Raw genomic sequence first — 22,332 nt, forward strand, 5'->3', positions numbered from 1 at the left:
TTAAAGAAAAAAATATATTAATTTATTTTTATATTGAATAAATATAATTATTTATGTATGCAATATGTAAATATAAAATAATATTATATCAATAATTGAGTTAATATTTTACGAGAATTGGATTAAATCAAAATTTGATGTATACAATTACATATTAAACTATAGTTCATGTATAATTTTAAAATTTCTCCTTATATTATTTGTTTTTTTTTATTCTTTTTAAATTATCCATATTTGATATCTACATCTAGTATATGGGAGTTTGGAAAGACATCCATACATATTATAGGATAAATATCGAATTTATATATAAATTTTGATTTTATGTAATTATACATATGAAATTTAATTTGTAATTCATATATATACATGTTAACATTTGTAAAATCGCACAACATCAAAATTCATGTATAGTTATGATATTTATCCCTATCCATAAATGAAAAATATTCCAATATTATATTCATTTGGAATATTGGTTCTATGAAATATAAAACTATGAACAAAATAGTTTTGCAAAATTCCATAAGAACAAGAAATTCCATTATATGTTGAGATTTGCAGACATGATTCATGAACTGTTTCATGAGATCTTATAATGCTTGCTCTCAATGCTCAAACTAAGATAAATCTAAACCTAAAAACTTCAAGTTCAGCCCGGAAACTCTGTGAAACGCGCATCATAAGACACTACCTACATGAAAGAAAATATCAGATTCGAATTTGGTGAAATTCGAACCGTGATGGAACTGAGTACAAATTCTACTGAATTACCAGAGTTTATGATTGAATCTACAAGATTGTATCAAAAATTCCAAATAAGAACAATTGGAAAGAGGCACATACCAAGGTACCTTAAAAAGAATATGAAACTAGACTGTTGCACTTAGATATTATTCTCTGACAACGTGCTCTCCGACAATGGTAATACAGTTGTCTTCTCGGCCACCACTGTTGATCCCGATAAAACATCAAGTGATGCATCTGTATTGCAAAAAGAATCCTTGACCGAGAAAGGTATCCTTGAGCCACAAGTAACTTCAGAAATCATTGGGGATGGAGATATCAGAGTGGGATTTGACATACTGTTCTCGAAGTCAGCAATGGGTTCTTTCTGAACAGCGACAATTCGGTCTTCAACAGGAGCTTCTTCCTTCTTGAAGCATGGACAACCGTATGTCTTGTTTTCAGCTTCTGATGCAATTGTGTTTTGAACATCGGTCTTGGAAGCTATATCAGCAGTTGATTCGGTTACTCCATCAAGAGGAACAATCTCTACTTTCCCGGCTGAACCAATGCCCTGAGCCTTTGAGTAACTTTCTCTACCAGTTCTTGGAGAGGATGTACTCTGGAGTTTCAGAGACATGCCGGTACTGGTGTTGAGGTTTCTCAAAGAACTTGGTATCTTTGTTGCAGCAACCGGAGATTTTTGGATAGATAAGGAAGATCTCGATTTTACAGCAGAGGAAGTTTGTTTAACATCTACCTTGGGGCTCTGGATTACAGTGAGAGATCTAACAGGTTGAAGCTTTCCAATCTTTGCCTTGTTTGAGTTTCCACCTGGACTAGTGCTTTTTGCTCCAATTTTAGGCAAGCCACTAGTTACACCAGAATGAGACAGCATACTCCCATTTGGAGTACGTCCCGATGATCGTACCTGCATTCATTACCAATTTCACCCAGGTTATACTCCTTGATCGACAAAGCAAACTAGAGCTTAGAATAAACAAGGAGGTGGTGCTTATCATATAGATTTCATAATTGAATAGATTGTGGAGAAAGTTCAAGAAATAAGAACTAACCCCATCAAAGAAGCCAAGTTTTGGTGATGGCATTCGGAGTCCAGAGGGTTTCACTGAACCTGGATGAAGAAGCCGACTCGTTCCAGCTGAGACCTTGTTTTCACTTTCATCAAGTGAGCCATTAACCTCAGTACCATCTCCCTCTGAGCCAGTAGGAAGGTTCTGCGAGTCCAAACGTTGGTGGGCGTCACGTTTTGTAGTAAGTCCCTTGCGGGAGCCAGTGCCAAGGCTATCTCTAACATTAGAACTTTGATTAGTGGCAGAGATTGATGATGACGACTCTGAGGACCATTCACTGATAGAGCTTGCAGGAGATATACTGGAAGAGAACTTTGTAGAAGACTTCACAAATGTTGGGGGCTTTGAGCTTCCTGCTTGAATTTTACCTTTTGGTGCTATTCTGGATCGAGCACTAATAGCGGAACCTGAGGAAGGGTTAACAATTCGGGGGCCATTTTTGTGTTTAATCAAATTCAAGGAAGATTTATTAGTTCTGTTAGATGAAAAACTGGCACAACTTTCAAGTGAGGAACACGAAGATGTCAGCTCCGTTTTGCTAGAGGCTGGGGAGCAGGAAGAAGATTTGGAGGATAATTTAGGCCTAGGCACAATGTTTCTAGAACCAACCAAGGCAGGAGTTTTTAATACTGTAGTCCCTCTACCTGCAACCGTTAAAATTAATTGAAGAATGGATTAAGCAGAAGGCAAGAAACATCCTCAATTTTCAAAAAAAATCTGTAAAAAGTGTACTTCAAATTACCAGTAACAGTTTTTGCATCTTTATCCATTTTGACAGTCTTAGCACCCAATGAAGCCCTTTTGGTTGGTGTATGACCAACACCACTTAATATTTTTGGTGGCTTATGAAGAGATAAAGTTGATTCTCCGGCTCTAGCAACGGACCGTACAGTCTAGTGTTTATTAAAAAAAAAAAAAAAAAGTCTTCAGTGATAGTAAATAGCAGTTATATGGCTGCATGTCTAGCAGTTACAATAAGTGAACTTTTACAAGCTTATAGCATAGTTTTCTATGAACCTGTAGTATAACACAAGCAGCCAGTTAATTTAACTTAAATATTTAGATTTGGAAGTTTAAGACTTACTTAGAACACTATATTGTTGAATAATATTATTTTTATCTCAACTAGAAAAGGCAATACAACTATCAGTTCATTTGCATGATATAGCACTGTACATGCCTGTGAAATTTGTGGATGGACAACAACCTGCTTCACTGTTTTCCCAGAGTCTTTGACACCAACATTAGGCTTCTTTGGAGTAGCTTTTTGCTTAATCTGGATTTTCTTTTTAAAAAAGAAAAAGTTATTGTAGAGAAATACAGCAAACTTATTAGTAAAGAAAAATTACTGCAGCTGAAACTTCTTCAATGTACCTTATCTTGAGTTGGAAGTTCTACCTTCTTTGAAGCTGCAAATAAAAAGGGAACTGTCAGTTTGAGAATACTTTTGTTCGATGAATATGCATGTCTAGAATGTTAATTTGAGCTTTAAACTCCATGTAATATTCTTTACAAAAAAGAAGGAAGAAAGCCTCAGAATATGATCAAAGGGCATTCTAGGTAACTAGGTGATGAATGTTCATTTTCCCTATGCTCATTTCAATGAGTATCATATAAGTAGAGTATAAGTTCCATATAGCGAATGATCACATTGCACAGAAGAGGAGCCCTTTGAAATTATATATGTGGTTGTGTGGCATCAAACACAAAAATCAAGGGTGCACTAGAATAAAACAATGCAGAGACAAAAGGGAAACAAACTATACTTACATGACACAGTTTTAGTATCTGTTGTTTTGAACTCCTTTTTGCCACTAGAATTCGCAGTGACAGAAACTTTGTTAGATTTCTGGATTGAAGCTCTTACATCCTCAAATAAATCAGCCTCAAGACTTTCCAAAGTCAAAGTTTCAGAATCCAATGTTGTTAATGAATCATAAGACTTGTTTACATCCTCTTGAATCCCAGGCAATGCTTGTATTTGACCTTTCTCATTGCCTCCCAGCATACTAGACAACTCCTCCGGCTCCAGAAAACCTAAAAAAACAAAGCACAAAACATTATGTAAAACCGGAATTTAAGAATCATAAATGGTCAAATGCAAGTAAAATCAAAATATGTAGTCAGCCGTATGCTTAAATGAAGTTTGAGATTTTGTCCATTTACTTAGTAAGTTAAAAACTACTCTCTTACTTTTTGATTTAAAAGTCTCGGATCAATGTTGACAATTTTTTGTGAAAATTTACCATCAATATATTTATGCAATCATACCAACCTCAAAAGTAAATTACAATAAACTCAGTAGGCAGAAGGAAAATTTGACAAAGAAACTACTAACAGTATCAATTGAATTAGTATTTTTAAACCAAAGAAGGTAAGAAGATTTAATTTTTAACTTCTAACTACATGAACTGAATCTCATACTTCGTCAAACTATATGGACAGATAGCATATTTTGACCTAAAATTAAACAAATTTGTACCTTCACTAGTAAAGAAAGCACTATCCCATGCTAAACTTTTGCGTAAATTATATTTTCCATTTTTGCTTGTCTTCTCTTGTTCTGAAGACTCCGATGGTTCCTTTACCTTTCTAGCTTCTTCAGTGGAGCCTACTGCCATTTCTACGCTCTCGGGATCCACAGCGAACCTAACAGTCTTGGTTTCACTTTTTTTCTCTGTACAATATAAAACCCCAATAATAAAAACACGATTTAAGTTCAAATTTCAACTCGAAAAATGTAAAATGGGGGGAGGGGTATCATCATGAAGCAGCCCAGAATTTATCCCAACAAATTTAGTTCGAAAAAGAAAAAAAGAATACATTACTAGTTAACGGAAAAAGAAGCGAGCTGATTGCAAAAAATCACTTAATATCTAATACTTCTTTTCGGAACTAATTACTGATAATAACTAATAAAATCAGCCAAAAACATTTAAGACGATCTTAAAACATGATTAAATTATAAAAGATACTCAAATCAAGGAAATCTAACCATTTGAACAGGGGAAAAACAGAAAACAGTGTTACAACCGAATCCGAACCTGAAGATTTAAGGTTTATAGGATCGGCGAGTGGCGAATTGATGAGAGAATCGTCTTCGGACGAAACATCGATGAGGCTTAGCCCTTTCATATTGGAATCGCTTTGTTTCTCTGAATCAACCATTTCCACACAGAGATTAATATCAATTTGTATTTTAAAAAAAAACGACGCCGATTAATTTAAAAGCTTGATCAAAGATGGAGAAGTGAAGGCGAGATGAGTGAAAGAATGAAAAAAAAAAAGAAGAGGGAGAGTGGAAAAATTTTGAATTTGGGAGAAGAGGCGGTTCAAAATTAAATTTAATTAAATAAAGTGAAGAAAAAGATTTTTTTTTTTTAAAGAAAAGTTTGGGATTGGTTTATGTATAAAGCACTTTCACCGAGGTGTATGTACGAATACTTTGTGACTTTTAGTGGTGGTGATTAGGTGATTTGGACCGTTTGATTTTGAATCATGCGACGGTTGATGAGATTTAGATTTTAATAGGTCTTTATATTCTTTATAAATTTGAATTTGATCCTTATATTTTTGTTTTTAAGAATTTAATCTTTCCATTTTTCAGATTTTAAAATTTTGATCTAAGTGTCAACTTTGTTCATTTTGTTGGTGTTATATTTTGAAATTAAACAATACTTACTTAGTAATAATGTAAAATTTAACGAAATAATTTTAATAATTTTAATAACTAAATTTAAATCTTGAAATTTGAAAAGTAAATATGTTAAATTTTTAAAAATAAGAAAAAAAATATTAAACTTCAAATTTATGACATATTTTAACCTTTTGTAAATTGCGTAAAAATTGAATGGCATGATACATAAAATTTGTTTTACGCATAATTTGTATTAAAAATTAAATTACATTTTATTTTTACGATAAATTAAAGAATAAATTAATTTTTTTTAAATATACTTGACACATCTTTGATTTTTTTTTTATCAACAATGTAAATAGTAAAAATTGATGAAAAAATAGTATAATTTGTTGAATTTGTTATATACTTGGTAAAGATGAAAGTAAAATAATTCAGGATCCAAGTAATTCAGTGTATTGTGTTTGTATAAATATTTTTATAATGTGTTGGGGCATATTATTTCCTGTCAGATGATGAGCGGGTTAAGGTGATGATAAGAAGGCGCTGCTTGCCACCTTCAAATCTTCATCATTACAATGCCATATGGGGGTTTCAAAATATGCCCTGCCATTCAACCCAGATGTTTGAATAGGTCAAATATATTTTATTATATCCAAAAACACCATTAAACTCATTGCAATAATAAGATGATCAACTGAGTTAAAACTAAATAATAAAAAATTATTACTATATTATTTTTGAAAGGATTAACTTATAATTTTATTATCAATAACCAAACTTTAACAAATTTGATAACTTCTACTAACTCCCCAAGTAATTCTAATATGGAAAAGTTAACTCATCATACACTTTAACACAAGAACCAGAAATTCACAAATGAGCAACTTTGTACCTTAAAACTACTCAATGAAATGAACACAAGTGTCTTGACTTGATAATAATAGAACTCAAAGGTATGATTTGATGAAACTAAATATTTGAGACTTACTAATGGTTCCATCTTTTATCTCAAAAAGCTGTTGCAATTTAAGAAAACATCTGATTCAACAAGAAATCCATACTCAAAATGATGCTTTGATGCTTAAGGATTTCTATACAACACCCAGAGAAATAGAAAAAGCAATGCAAAAAATGTGGTGAAAATGAATGTAAAAGAAGTTTTGACCACACAACAAAATCAAAATGTTAGAGATGGTTAGCTACTAAGCCATAAGTAAATTAACCTGCTTGCCACTAAGAATTTGATAGCTAAGTCAAGTGTTTTGATACTACCAACATTTTCAACTAATACAACCTACCAAGATAATTGTATATAATAATATAATTTTCATAAAGAAAGGCATTTTAGAAGTTCATACCTTGAGCTATGAATGGCTTAACCTTTCTTTTCTACATCAACTTTCACCATACTATAAGCCATCATCAAGTAGTATTTTCATCTTCACGTGTTTCACCCACCCTGATTCGCTTCGTTGAACCGGTAGAAGCTTTAGTTGGTGCAACAGCTAGTCGTTTCAGGCGGTAACTAACAAGTGAGGGACCGAAAATGCTGTACTTTCCGGAACTGCTGAAGGCCATTTCTGCATCTGCTCGTCTTTTGAAAACCACTTTGGCTCGGGTGCTCTTTTTGAACACTTCAGCACCTGGTGAAACCAATGGCCCGTAATGGCTAAAGGTTTTATTAAGGTCTTCTACCGAGGGAACTGAATCGATGTCTGAAAAGTTCAGAATCAGGGCAGTTGGAGTTTGATCCTTCGTAAAACTTTCATCTGAGTCTGCTATCTGCTGCTTCTCTGTTTCTGTTCCAAGAATTTCACCTTCCACTGTATGTTTCGGTTCAGAATCCGTATTGACACTTGCTTGAACAGTTGGTTGTGTGTTTGGAGAAACCTCGGAGGTTTCATTGCCCTTGTCAACCGGTGATTGCTCTTCGGGAAGGCATCGGATTATCCTGTCAGGACAAGAAGAGTCTTTAATCGAGGCCAGCTCAGACCTTCCAGTAACTTTGGAACCAGTTGATTTCTCCCTCATTATATCATCCGTTCCTTGATCTAAAGATTGTTCAGACATTTCAAAGCAGTTAAGATCCGTAGCAATTGAATTCCTCAGTTCTGTAAAGAAAGAAACTATAGGGGTCAATAAATTATAACCTTTCAAGGGATCTGTGGCAGCCGAGCAAAGCTGTGAGTGAATCTCAGTAGGTGATGAAGCACCTGTCCGAGAAACCTTCCCAGGAGACTTGCCAGACATAGATTTTCCTTTCTTTTTGTTGTTAACTGCAGATTTTTGAAATTTCCCATCGCAATGCTTAAATAGTGGAGATGAAACCGTTGAACCATTGAGTAGACTTGCAACCCTAAGTATGCTAGCTCCAACCCTGAAAGTTTGCTTAGACTGCAAAGACTTATCACCAGACCCTGGTGACACATAACTTTTGTTCAGTTTCGATGCTGAGTCATCATGCAGAGTGTCAACAGCCTTTAGTTTTTTCGCAGGTGAAGAAGAAGTTAACTTGTCACCAGCATTGTTATTCAATTTCCTTTTAACTTTCTGCAAGCTCAACCGTCTTTCAGCTAAAAACTCCGACAAGCTTTTCTCCTTTTTGCACGGACCTGCAGGGATTTTATCTTGATTCTCGGGCATCTCTTTTTCAACCTTGGAACTAGGAACTTCAGTTTTCATTTCCTCAAACAAAGGGATTTCTGCATCAGTCTCTAATAAGCCACCAAGATTTAGAAACTCGGGTAGCTGGGAATAACCTTTCCAACGATGGAATGCCAATAATTGTGCCTGTGATGTTGTGAATTGCAGTCTATCAACCTCACTGTACAAAGGTGAAAGGGCCAACGCTTTCATAGTCTCAACAAGTTCAGAAGGGTCAAAAGAAGCAGCAGTCGAGAATCGATCCCCACCGACTCTTCTACTAGATTCTTCCCGGATCCCAGCGTTAACAATTATCTCAGTTTTGATCTCAGCATATGCTTCCTTGGAAATGCAGGAACAGGCCAGACCAAACTCTACCCGTCTAGAAACCTTGTCCAAAGCACAATCCACAGCATTGTGAAACTCTTCCATATTGTTCTGCTTTTCCATACGCGAGAAATGAGGCCTAAACGGCTTGATCCGTGACTCTTCATTCCAAGCAAATGTCTGATCACCATAATACGCAACCAAATAACAGCCCTTTTTAAAATACTTCTTTGCCTTCGATGAGGCATCTGAATAATCAAATATTTGTCCTGGCCACCAAGGGTGACTCCTTACTTTACCCCACACTAAATCCGAGACACAAAATTCAGGTTCTTCGTGTTTTACATCTTCATCCTCATCCTCATCCGTGCTTGTAGATTGATTCGAGTCTACCCCATCAATTAACACACTAGACCTATTTTCTGCATTTCGTTTCTTTTTGGTATCATCGTGTGCATCAATTTCCATATCCCGGCTTTCTAATCCACAAGAAGATTGATGGTTCAAACTCTCTTTCTGGTCCCCGCAAGGTAAAGAGTTTTCATGACTTAAATCTGGAGAATTCAGCCTCTCGTCACCAGAATGAGTAGTATCGTCAACAATTGAGACAGACTGAACACTAGTTCCCTCTAGCAATGGATCCCCACTACGACACAGTCCAACATTAAGGTCTTCAGCAACCTCACTAGAAGATTTCACAGCCATTTCTTCGGCCACCACTGGTTTCTTCTCTTCCACAGAGACACACTCACCATCTCCATTTCCTTTCAACTCTCCATCAACCTCCATCTTCGAAACTTCACCCGAGCCGAAAGCCACCTCTTCACCTAAAGACCCAATATCAGCTTCCAAATTTACCTCTTCATCTTTTACACTCTCAACTTTGCTTCCTTCCCCTGCCTCATTTACACTTTCTTTCAAACAAGTTCCAGAATCCTTAATATTTACATCATTATCCCCGTTTTCACGGTCAACCGAAACAGCATCACAGTTCAAGTCGATTTCTTCACTAACTTTTTGCGACATTAAAGCACCCTAAAAATCATAACAAGAAAAGAAAGAAAGAAAAGAAAACATCAAAAACTCTAAATTCACTAGAATAAAACAAACCTAGTAAATAGTTAAAAGAACAAAAAAAGTACTAATATATGAAACTAATTAGCAATGAGATTAACGAAATTACTTGATTTTGGAGCAGCAGAGAAATGAAGTTGCTCTAATTCGAGAGTCAAATATGAAAAAACCTGAGAAATTTGGGAAAAAAGGGTTTTGGGGATAGAGAGTAAAAAAAAATTTGAGGGAAGTGGAATCGTGTCTGGTGTGTTAAACAGGATTTTCATTTTCTTTTCTTTTCCTCTTTTGGTCTAATTTTGTGTTTTAGTCCCTCTACTATGTTGAAATTTGATATTTAGTCTCTATTTTTTTGGTTAACCTACATTAAAGATTATTAAATTATTAGTAACTTTATGTTTTATTCACTCAACTTTAAAAAATTATAAAATAGTTACTGAATTATTCAAAAGTTTTCATTTTAATCACCAGATTTTTTGAAAGTTTTTATTTAAGTTATTGGGTTGTTAACTTCTTTTTTCTTATAAAGTCCGACTAGTGAGGATCCAAGCGATAATTCAACGATCAGTACAATGGATCAGTACCCATCGAGGAATAGAAGAAGAATATACATTAGATCAAAGTCGATTTGACAATCAGTGTCGAAGATCAGAAAAAAAAAGCTATTGGAATTTCGATTTGTAGTTTCATGATGTTCAATACTATTTCATGAAAAAAAAAGTAAACTATAGAAGAGAAGGTAAAAGAGAGTTTTTAATTGGTACAGACGGTGCAAATAGAGGAGACATGTAACAACAATTTTAACAATCTAGTGATTAAATAAAAACTTTTGAATAGTTTAGTGACTATTTTGTAACTTTTTCAAATTAAATAACCAAAATATAAACTTACTAATAATTTAATGACCTCAAGTGCAGCTTGCCCTTTTTATTAACGAAATCTCTATACTTTAATATGAGATAGTTTTAGATATTTAATATTATTAGTATGTTCAAATTGATAAAATTGTTAGCTGGTGCTATTAAACTAACATATTATTTTACTGTTATTTGATCACACAATCAATATCACGTGAAAATTCAATTATATTTAACGAATAATAAATTTACATAACCCTAGTCATTTAATAGTCGCGTTCATTATTTGGCGCGTTTTTCAATTCAAAAATAGCACTAACAAACTCTATTCCTTCTTCCCTCCTCGAATTTTTAAATGGTTTTTATTAAAAGTGATATTGTAAATCATGAAATTGAGACTCAAGTTTCAACAAAATCTAAGCTCGACCTTAAAATATAGTCGTTTAATCGACCTTCAATTCCGACCGTGATCTCTTCTCAACCTTAACGATGTACTTCTCGTTCGAATTTTCTTGTTGATTTTTGAATAATATCCTAATATTTTTATTGATTATTATTTTTTCTGGATTTAATTTTATTTCCTTAGAGGTTGATTTTCCAGTAGGATTATGTATTTCAAGATTTGAATTTCTTTGATATTGGGTACACTATTTTAGTATTTTTTATTGTTTTTAAAGATCGGATTTGTTTGGATGCTGAGAAATTTGAGAAAATGAGGAGATATATTTGGAAAGTAAATAATAGTATTTTAGTTGACTTTCTAAACAAAAATTGCTTTTTTTCGGAAAGTAAATAATATCCTGGGTATTTTAATTGACTTTTGGAGGTTTTTTTTTGTTTGGATGCCCAGAAAATGACGGAAAATAAGGAGTTAACTTAAAAAAGTAAATAATATCCTGATTTAATTGAGTTTTTTTGGGGGTTGGTTAGTGATTTAAAATTAAAAAAAAAAACTCTTACGTGTGTGAAAAGAATACATACCAATGTGCAATTAGAGTTGCTCATGGGTCGGGTTGATTTTGAGCCAAGTTTTAACAATATTTTAGACCCGATTATTAGGCCCGGATCCGAGTCGAAAAATGAGTCTAAATTTTTACTCAAGTCTGATCTAAATAAAAAATTTTATAATTGAATTGAAAAAATATATTGTAATTTATTATTTTCAACTGCAATTCAATTCCAGACAAAATATTTTATTTACAGAACCATAAAAACTTTTTTAACAATATAACGTTAGCTATGTTCTAGTTTGGCCTTAATTGATTTTTTTTAATAGTACATGGACTAAATTAATCCATCCAATAGTAGATGGATTAATTTGGTACATTCACCGTTATCGAATCTATATTTATTGTAGGGAGTAACTTATATTAGAATCACATTACTTTTTAAGCCTCAATAAAATAATGACACCTCATTAAATTTTAAAGACATAAAATTGGTATTATAGACTCATCTATAACTTATATTAACGGCCCATTTGGATGGACAATACGTTTACCTACAATTAGTGTAAAAATAACGGTGACGGTGATATTAGGTACTATAACGATGTTACTATTAATGTGGTGAGAGCATCCAGTATCAAAATACCGCACTAGATTAACAATAATCTTTTAAATATTGATGCCTACTTCAACCTCAAGTCTCAAGATTTTGAAGCATCTTTTGGCTTGATATGCGTAGGCACTCTATAGTGATGGCACACAATCCAACAACGTTAATTCACTTTCTTGTTAGTATGAATTCCATTATTATTTATGATTTTGACAAAATTAAGATTCAACGACTAATTTGTTTATAGAACAATTTAAGTGTTAAAATCTCGATGCATAAAGTATATCGGACTTGGTACTATAAAGAATTAAGCACAATCTGTATTCCCACCCAAGCACAACAAATGCAACATCAAGAATATCTTAATAAAGTCTAGAATATTTTAGAGATATTCAAGATAAGTCTTCAATTTATTTTATCGAATCTCTTTAAATTAAATTTTTGATTCGTTTGATTCAATTGGATCCAATCCGTAATAAATCATTAATCTTCAAAGACGGGCTACCACACTTTCAAAATATTAGTTAAAGTCATGGTCTAAAAATTAATTTTGAGAAAAAATTAATTTTTTTATTATTTATAATTAAAAAAACTAAAGAATACGTAAATAATTGCTTCACAAAAATTAAATTAAATTACATCACTGCTTACGTTTTTCCTCTGGTCATCAAGGGGTGTGCACAAAAATATCTAAACATCTATTCAGAAAAAATATACAAAAAAAAATTATCTTTCAGTTTGGTCCAATCAAGTGTCATTGAAGGTTTAACCGACCCTCGTACACAAGCTATAGGGATGAATTTTAAAATTATACATAAATTTTAATTTAATATGTAATTTTATATATAAAATTTTGGTTTGATTTTTTTATAAATTATCTATATAATTATTGATATAATATCATTTTATGTACATATATTACGTACATATATAATTATATTTATCCAATTTAAAAATAAATCGAAGTATTTCTTTCTTTAAATATATTCCTCAATGTTGTTATCATACTTTTTGTATCAACCAATAGATACCTTTGGAGTCAAAATCAATATTAAATGCGAACAAAGAAAGTCATACAAGTACAATAACGATTTTAACAATTTAATGACTTAAATAAAAGTTTTTAAATAATTTAATGACTATTTTGTAAACTTATTAATAGTTTAGTGACCTTAAACGCAATTTATCCTTAATTGATTTTATTTTATAATTACATTTAAAAAAAAGAGAAACTAATTTACAGATAGTATGAAATAGAAATAGAGATATTATACATTTCCGATCACATCAATAATTTTGTTCTAAATTTCAGAATTTTTAATTAGGTTTAATTTTTTTAAAAATAAAAATACTAAAATTTAGAATGAATTACTGATACGACGGAAAACTATTAATAGTGTGACATAGACGTCATTATTTCTGTTTGATACCCCTCAACGCCTACCTTATAAACTTAACTTGACCTTGTTAATACAAAGCGATTTCCGAGTAATCTTAGTAGTATCAAACATGGCGAGTTCTTCAAATACCCTTGCTGAGGTGCTGTTGTCAAGGCGAGTTCAAGAAATGGTCGTCAATGGCGAACAACCCGTATCACTTTACATTTGTAGAGATGAAAAAGATGCTCAAAATGCTCCAATTTCCCCGTTAGCTCCAATCCCTATTATCGACCTTAGTCTCCTCTCATCATCAAGCACTGAAGAAGAATTGCAGAAGCTGAAATCAGCACTATGCTGTTGGGGTTGCTTTCAGGTTTGGAATTCAACACTGTAAACCCAGTTTTCTTTTCTTTTTTAGAGCTAAAAGTACCATTAAAAACTCTCTTATTTGGATTTCATTTTACTCCATTCTATTTAAAAAAAAATAGATAAATTAATTAGAAAGAAGAGTAAATTAATCACTTTATTAAAAATTTTATTTATTTTTGTTGTTAAAAATTAGTCCCTACAAGTATTTAATATGTATAAAATAATTTACCTATTTTTTGAGATGTATGTAATAGGATGGTTAATTTGTTTCAGGCTATAAATCATGGGATACCAAGTTCATTTCTTGATGAGATTCAGCAAGTGACGAGGGAATTCTTTCGACAGTCAATGGAAGAGAAGAAGAAATACAGCAAAGGAGTAGTGGAAGAGATGGAAGGATATGGAGGTGATCCTTCACCTGAACAAGGTCAATTCCTTGACTGGCAAGATCGTTTGCTTCTCACTGTTTACCCTTATGATTTAAGGGTCCCCAAGTTTTGGCCTCAAAACCCTCAATCATTCAGGTGAGTTACCTTGGAGCAAAACTAGGAATTCGATATTGGGTCAAAATAAAAATTTAAAACTTTGGAGGGGTCAAAAAGTAAACATTATGTTGAAAATGGCTTAAATTGAAGGGTATTGAAATTCTTGGACCTTTCCCCTTTCATTCAATTTGAGTACACCTATGCATAACATGAGTTTCTCGATGGTTTTTCACTATGAGAGTCTTAAAATCATTGTTGTATGATATTATTTGTTTGCACCATTGCACGTCTGCACTAATTAAAAGTAATCTTTTCCTTTCTTTTTTGTAATTAAGCTTTTTTTACAAAACAATTTTGAATCATAAATGAACCAAAATCTAACAACTTTCTTTTCTAATCTTCGATATTGACTGTCAATTCAACTTGGATCTAAGATATGTTCTTCTACTCATCAATAGGTATTAATCCACCACATCGATTGTCAAATTGTCACTAAGAGCTTGCTAGCCAAATTTAAAAAAAAACTTAACTGGCAAGTGATTTTGGTTCAATGACTTAAGAAGCAAAAACTTTCAAATAGTTTAGTAACTATTTTGTATCTTTTTGACAAAAACGTAAACTTTCTAATAAATTAGTTATATGAATATAGTTTTCCTTTACTCAAATGATTGTCTTAGACTGTTTTATGTACTTTGATCACGGACTTTTATGCGCAACCATAACAGGCTTCATGGTTGTGAAGATGTGACTAACCCACCATTCTTTATTGCAGCAAAATTTTAGAAAATTACACATGCAAGATGAGGATGGTGACAAAGCTTGTTTCAAAATCCATGGCTAAGTCATTGCATTTAGAGGAAAACTGCTTCTTGGAACAATTTGGTGAAGGAGCAACATTGCAAGCAAGGTTTAACCATTACCCATGTTGTCAAAGGCCTGACATTGTTCTTGGCTTAAAACCTCATTCAGATGGCACAGGTTACACCATCATCTTGCAAGATATTGAAGGCCTTCAAATCCTACAAAATCAACAATGGCTTACTGTTCCCACCGTACCAAATGCCCTCTTCATCCTCATGGGTGATCAAATGGAGGTAGGCGTACATACATACACAACTATGATGATAAAAGTGTAATGTGGACCTTTATATTAAAAATCGGATTGTGTTTTGACTTGATCCCTCTAGTCAAAAAATAGATAAATTAATTTCTAGATATTATATCAAAGAGCAAATTAGTCATTCTGTTAAAATTTTTATCTATATCTACTATTAAAAACTGGTCATTGTATGTCAGAACGAAGTACACATGACACGTCACATGTAACTTTATGGTTATTCTATTAGCAATACGGTTTGAACAGTAGATTTGGATGAAAATTTTAATATAAAGGATCAATTTGCTCTTTGATTTAACATATAATAATTAATTTGTCTATTTTTTTAAATAAATGGACTAAAATATAATCCTATTCCTAGTACAATGTCATCTATGATACTTTTACTTGATTATAATACAAGAAATAAACACGAAAATAATGATGACTATGATTTTTTCAAAGAATATTTTTCATATTGTTTTACTTTTTATATTCGAAATTTGTGACAGATAATGACAAATGGGATATTCAAGAGCCCAGTTCATAGAGTAATAACAGACAAAGAGAAAGTGAGGACATCAATTGCAGTTTTCTACACACCAGAGAAAAACAAAGAGATTGGACCCCAAGATGGTCTAGTGAATGAGGAAAGACCAAGACTTTTCAAGCATGTTAAAGATTATGAAATCATACATTGGGAGCATTACCAAAGAGGTATGAGAGCTCTCCATACTGCACAAGTTTAAAATAATTGGTTGGTTTTACAGTTTATGTATAAGGTTCGTAGTTATCTTCTCAATAATATCGTTTTTAAGGTTTAAATTTGCATTTTGCAGCCAATATTTATTAGTAAAACAGCTGTATATATTAATGGGAAATTGGTTAAGTTTGGGGTCAAAATAATAAATGATTGGGTTGAAAAAAAGAATGTAATAAATATACGATTAATATATGTTTGTATGTAATTAGGATAATTTAATTAAACTGTTATTAAAAAATGTTGTGAAAAGTTAAAATAATTGTTTTAGCCGTTCTAAAAAAGTGTTTGTTTTAGATACGATGTTATAAAGATAATTTAAATAATATTTAAATTTGTTAATATTGTGATATGTGAAATATCGATTTTAAATAATTTTAAGCAATTAATATAATTTTTTTTTGTAAAATATAATTTTGATATATGAATCATATTTTAGATATTATAATAGTGTATAAACATAACTCTTGTAAATTTAAAAATCGTGAGTGATAGAAATAATTATTACGAAGATGTAATATTACTATTTTAGAATTAACAAATATCAACTTAGATTATAAATATAATAAAAAAATAAATTTATCAACTAAATCTAAATTTGATCGAAAATATACCAAAAATAAAACCACCTAAAAAATTTAAGATAATAATTTTTATTTTTTCTTATTCTTTTAAAATTAATCATTAATGTCACAAATAAAAGTAAAACAATAAAAAAAGAGACCGAAATATGTGTAAATGTTGAGAGTTAAATTACTTTTTATAATTAAGACTAAATTGATAAAATATATAAATTTTGAGGGTTAAAATTACTATTATGGCAATTTAAAAACTACTACATCCTTCTATTGGTATAAGTAATTTAACAGCTGATGACCATAAAAGAAAAAATTCGAATAGTTAAATGACAAAAAAAAAAATACTAATAGTTAAGTAACTACTAGTGTAATTTACCTTTTTAATATCTAATATATAATTTATATGTTCAAATTAAATATTAAAAATAATTTATATTAATTACTTAAAAAAACATTTAATATTTAAATTCAACAATTTTAAATATAATTTAAAATAACTTATTTTTTACTTTTCAAAATACTTTTTGATATAAATGCTAAACTTTTTTTTGCACAACAATTTTCAAAAGTCTTACTTTTCCAAACCAAACTTTTCAGAAAGTAACCCAATAAAAATTCTAAGCTAATCCTTACCCTGTCCTCCAATTTTTTTCCACAATAAGAAAGCATACAATTCCATAAAAAAGAGATACATAAAAGAGTAGAAATCAACAATCACTAAATTTGACAAGAAATCATACAATTCCATAAAAATGAGATACATAAAATAGTAGAAATCAACAATCACCAAATTTGGCAACAATAACAATATCCAAAGAGTAGAAATCAGCAATCACATAAATAAACTTTGTACATTGTATTTGAACCTTAAATTGTTCAGTTATAAATATATGATGAACATAAACTACCAAGTTCCCTAAACAATGTCATTAATAACACAATATTATGTTCTCTCCAACAGTTCAAATCTACAATAATACCCTCTTAACATTTACACCATTTCTTTCACACAACTCAATCTACTCCAAATATACTGATATTAACAGCTTACATGTGAAGGATGATCTGAACCATCCAAAATGTCAGTTTTTCACACCTGTTTTTGCCACCATTGAAACATGATAATTCAATGAGATTTGGATGATGAAATTGGCTCAAGAAGGATTTGGTCTCGTTCTCAGTGCCGGGCATCAGAAGCCATCATATGGGCTTGTGACTACAAAAGTTAAGAGATATTAGAACCGGACTGACCAACTAAATTTTATTTCTTTCTTAAAATTTAAACATCATCGAGTAATACCATCAAGTCTTTGCTTGGTAGGGTGAAAAGAACATCGAAAAGACAGAAAATTGAAAGATATAAGCATTATATATATATTTTCACTAGAGTGCTTGGTAGAAAAGATGGAAAAATGAAAATTTTAACAAATGTATAATGTTTACTTATATCTCTCTCATTTTGTCTCCTCTTGTCATTCCAATTTAAAATGATTTCTTTTTATGCATTATCATGGAAAATACTCGTCTTTCTTATTTTCTTTACTCTCATTTTTCTTTCTTATCAAGTAAGCTCAAAATTTATTTTGCTTCAACTTTTCCACTCTCATCTTTTGGTCCTTCCCTCTTTTCACTCAACCAAGCACACCCTAAAGCAAAATTGATGGAAGATGATGCATCACAACAACAATGAATCATCACGGATAGTTTGGAAATAAATGTAGTAGTAGTACAATACTCAAATAGCTATTAAACTCTGTGAAGATACTTTCTGAGGTTTCATTGACAAACTAATGTTATTAGGTTATTTATTATCAGGTTAAGCGACAAGCATTCAGCAAATAAAAAATGTTCACCACTTGTACTTTGACAGGCTAGGTTATGATCGTTAACAAGCATAAGCTGCCATATGAGACACCAAAACCAAACAAAAAGGAGACGGATAACCACAAGCTGCCATATGTAAGGAGTCACTAGTGTGTTTATGCATTAATAGGTTCCACAGCACAAAAAGAGGGAGAGAGAGAGAGAGAGAGATTACTTGAGATTGAGAATTCCCATAATAAACACCTTGCGAGAATGAACCCTGATGAGCAAGCTGTGAGAATTATTTACCAGAAGATGGAATAAGATGTCAAAGCTTGTCTAGTTTACCAGAAAGATCAAAGAAAAAGATGGCATAATTTGTGTAGGGACGACCTTAATTTTAAGAAAGGAACAAAAGATGTGCAATGCATGAGTGAGGACCAAAACTTAAATGAATGCAGGAGAAATCTCAAACAAAAAAAAAAAAAAAAAAACCTTACACCCTACCTGGGCATTTGGACCTGGTTGGACATCTTTCTTAGCAAATGTATCTCCACCTTTAACCGAACCCTTTGTATCACCCTACCAAACAACATAGTTTGAAAAACAAAGCCATATCAGAGAGGTAGCTTAGAGGAGACAAATATGAGGCAATATAATATTTAATAATTAGCAACTTGATTTGTAGAGAAAAGCATTAACTCACCTCCATCTGCAATGACCCAAATTGACCATGAAAATAACCACACATACACGCCAAAAAACAAAAATCAGTCCAATACAACTTAACAAAAAAATTAGCTATCAAAACCAATATAGAAGTCAGAGAATACACAATTATTTAAAACCAGAGGGCCCATTTGGTTTCAGAGAAAAAAAATTGAAATCTCATATATGTCACCATCCATAAGCCAAATTTATTTGCCATTATTTTCACATGGACAATTACCTATATAAATTTCTTTTTGTTAATTCACTATTATCTATACACTTGTCAAATACCTATTAAGTTTTTACGAAGTCATTTGATTCTGCCTCTAACATATAGGATGATAATAAGTTTTACTTTAGATTAAAGGGTCACAAATAAACATCCAAAATAACCATAAGGGTAAAAATGGATCAAATGACAAAGAACAGTTTTTAGATAATTACCTCTCTATATTTGGTAAGGTAAATCTTAAGCGGATCGATGTAATCTTCAAACCCTAAAGTTGCCATAGCCCAGAGAAGATCGTCCCCGTTAATTGTCTTCCTCTTCTCCTTCTGGCACTTGTCGCTGGCTCTGCACATCAATTTCATGCCCAATTTTACAATTAAAAATAAATAAATTTCATATGATGAAATTAACAAAATTCAGCTAAAACAGTTAATAAAAAGCCAAAATTAATAAAAAAAATGAAAAACAAAAGAAAGAAGGAAAATAAGCAAAAGAATCGAACTCGCTAGTGATGAAGCTGATGAACTCCGAAACGCACTCTTGTACGGTCTCCTTAGCATCTTTAGCGATCTTAGCGTTAGCAGGGAGAGCTTTCTTCATGATACGGCTAATGTTAGCGATAGGGAGAAACCTCTCTTGTTCTCGCACGTTGGATCTCGGGCTTTGCTCGCCGCCGCTCTCGTGACTTCCACCGCCGCCTGGACTCGCCGGAACCGGTGCCGACGTCGCCATGTAAAGAATCCTAACTCATCCAATAAATCATCGAAAATCATAATAAATATTAATTAAAATCAAAATATCTCTAATTTTCTAAACATAAATGATAAACCCTAGGAAGAAAAAAAAGGGAGAAAATTACCAGAAAGTGGGAAAAAAATTGAAATTGATTAAAAAGAAAAATGGAAAAGGGCGGGAGTGAAAGAGATTGGATTTTCAAGGGAAAATCGGACGCTGGAGAAGAAAGGAAAAAGATAAGTCGACTCAGATCAGATCTGATGAGCCAACCAGGTTTTATCAACACCGTTCGTTGAGTTTTCCCTTTTTATTATTTATTTTATTTTTAAAAATAATATATTGAAGGTGTTCCGTTATGAGAGGCACGGTTTTTATGTGCTACTCTGCTCTCTTATTTGACCACTTGTTCGGTGATTTTCACTCTGTCAAAAAGAACCTAAACGCCGTCGTTTTTTATTTTCCTTTTTATTATTATTTATAGCTTTATTCATAAATAATATCTTTTTCCTTACATTAATATTTAAATTTATGAGTAAATTACACTAAAGCTTTTAAAATATTAGTAAGTTTACATTTTCATGGCTGAACTTTAAAAATTTATAAAATAGTCACAAGACTATTCGAATATTTTCGAGCGACGATTTAATGATCAATATGATGGAACAAAACTCATCGATGAGTAAAAAAAAAAAATCTTAGATCCAAGCTGATCTAATGATTAATATCGAAGATCAGAAAAGAAAGTTGTTTAGATTTTGGTTTGTAAATTGATGACATTCAAAATTGTTTCTTGAAAAAAATTAAACTGTAGAAGAGGAGAGAAAGTAACTTAAATAAAAAAATTTAAATTGTTTAATGATCATTTTAGAACTTTTCGAAGTTAAATGATCAAAATGTAAACTTCTAATAATTCAGTAACTTTAAATAAAATTTACCCTAAATTTATTCTGGGTAAACTTTGATGCTTTCTATTAGTTTACTCCAAATATTTCACGTCATTAAAAGAAAGCAAGCTGTACATTCAAACTTATGATAATGCTATGACGTATTTTTATTCATGTCATTAATGACATAATGCTTACATAGAAGGAAATAAATTTTTAATTGAATTAATGTCTCGGGTCAATTAAATATTAATTCAATTGAGTAAAAATTATATACCTCAAAATTTGTAAATTGGTACTTAAACTATATCGTTTTCTCGTTATAATACCTAAATATTTTTTTGTCATAAGTGCTACTTAAATTATTTTTTTCTCGGATTAGTACTTCTGTTAGTTCAATCGTTAAATCTATTTTTTAAAGTATCAAATTAAAATTTATCATGCAGTAAAAAGAACAGAAAAATTATTTTCTTTTTTACTTTATATTTTCTTTCTTTTTTCTTCCTCTCACTTGGACTTCTTTTGGGTTACATGGTTTTTATTAATGGTTTTAGAATCAGATCAATGGTTAAACCGATCATGCCACTGATTCTCGATTTGATTGGTTTGTCCGATTCGATTAACTAAATTATTAAAAATTCATAAAAAAATAAAAAAATTACAAAATAGAGAAAAATCGGTTCAATTAATTTTTTTAGTTTAATTCAATTGATCTGTATTAATTATTTTTGGACCAGTACCCAAGTTGATTCTTAGTCCAATCGGTTCGATCTACCGGCCAATCAGTCAAATCCGATTCTAAAACACTGATTTTATTTTATGAAAGAACTATTAAGTACCATTTGTGACAAAAAAAATGTTTTAAGTACTATTAGGTACCATCTATGACAAAGAAAACTCATCTATAAGTTGCAATGGACGTATTATGGACCACCATATTATTATTTTTCTTATAAAAACAATAAGGTAAGATTATGTTATTAAAATATAAAGATTAAATCGTAATTTCACAATAAAATAATTAAAATTATAATTAGATGTCCAGAACTTTCCTTGAAATGAAATTTTAGTTAATACCAAATTCTCATTTTAATCCTTAGACAACCCTATATCCTCCAGTCCCTTCGACCCTATATCCTAATGTACCTAAGATCTATTTCTTCTAATCATGGGGTAAGGAGATGTGATGGTGCAACAATAATGGTGGACATGGCAATGTGATGTTATTGTCATAATTCATCTTTCAAGTAAAGAGATGGCTACTTCTCAGCTTGTGATCACAAATTTTGAGTGAATACTTTTCTTATTTCATATTTTTTTAATGGGTAAGGCTTATTCAATATCATTAAATTATTAGTAAATTTACGTTTTAGTTACTGAATTATTTA

At 31.5% G+C, this 22,332-nt stretch overlaps 3 protein-coding genes across 9 annotated transcripts; 1 reads left to right on the top strand and 2 right to left on the bottom strand.

Annotated features, from left to right (window-relative positions):
* Positions 1-526: 526 nt before the first annotated feature.
* LOC107905278 (uncharacterized) lies at positions 527-5,240 on the bottom strand. 5 transcript variants are annotated; one of them, XM_016831886.2, is made up of 9 exons: positions 4,865-5,240; positions 4,303-4,497; positions 3,591-3,857; positions 3,195-3,229; positions 3,001-3,105; positions 2,563-2,713; positions 1,803-2,464; positions 847-1,657; positions 527-694 (listed from the first exon to the last, which is right to left on the bottom strand). In XM_016831886.2, exons 1-8 carry the CDS (start codon positions 4,986-4,988, stop codon positions 887-889), a joined length of 2,310 nt encoding a protein of 769 aa, XP_016687375.2. In that variant the 5' UTR covers positions 4,989-5,240; the 3' UTR covers positions 527-694; positions 847-886. The 5 variants fall into 5 exon arrangements, with proteins under 5 accessions (XP_016687375.2, XP_016687373.2, XP_016687378.2 ...); XM_016831884.2 differs by having other exon boundaries at positions 527-1,657; XM_016831889.2 differs by having other exon boundaries at positions 527-1,657; positions 3,028-3,105; positions 4,865-5,165.
* A 1,357-nt stretch (positions 5,241-6,597) lies between these two features.
* On the bottom strand, positions 6,598-20,425 carry LOC121230466 (uncharacterized). Of its 3 annotated transcripts, none has more exons than XM_041115355.1 (5): positions 20,185-20,425; positions 19,828-20,067; positions 19,541-19,670; positions 7,611-9,219; positions 6,598-7,511 (listed from the first exon to the last, which is right to left on the bottom strand). In XM_041115355.1, exons 2-5 carry the CDS (start codon positions 20,055-20,057, stop codon positions 6,883-6,885), a joined length of 2,598 nt encoding a protein of 865 aa, XP_040971289.1. In that variant the 5' UTR covers positions 20,058-20,067; positions 20,185-20,425; the 3' UTR covers positions 6,598-6,882. The 3 variants fall into 3 exon arrangements, with proteins under 3 accessions (XP_040971289.1, XP_040971293.1, XP_040971295.1); XM_041115359.1 differs by having other exon boundaries at positions 19,864-20,067; positions 20,185-20,396; XM_041115361.1 differs by lacking the exons at positions 19,541-19,670; positions 19,828-20,067; positions 20,185-20,425 and adding an exon at positions 9,614-9,773 and having other exon boundaries at positions 7,611-9,465.
* Positions 13,337-16,069, top strand: LOC121203465 (protein SRG1). Its single transcript, XM_041115364.1, has 4 exons — positions 13,337-13,667; positions 13,937-14,187; positions 14,921-15,242; positions 15,757-16,069. Exons 1-4 carry the CDS (start codon positions 13,425-13,427, stop codon positions 15,991-15,993), a joined length of 1,053 nt encoding a protein of 350 aa, XP_040971298.1. The 5' UTR covers positions 13,337-13,424; the 3' UTR covers positions 15,994-16,069.
* Positions 20,426-22,332: the final 1,907 nt, after the last annotated feature.

Source organism: Gossypium hirsutum, chromosome A01 (genome assembly GCF_007990345.1).
Source record: "Gossypium hirsutum isolate 1008001.06 chromosome A01, Gossypium_hirsutum_v2.1, whole genome shotgun sequence".
In the NCBI taxonomy this organism is placed as follows: domain Eukaryota; kingdom Viridiplantae; phylum Streptophyta; class Magnoliopsida; order Malvales; family Malvaceae; genus Gossypium; species Gossypium hirsutum.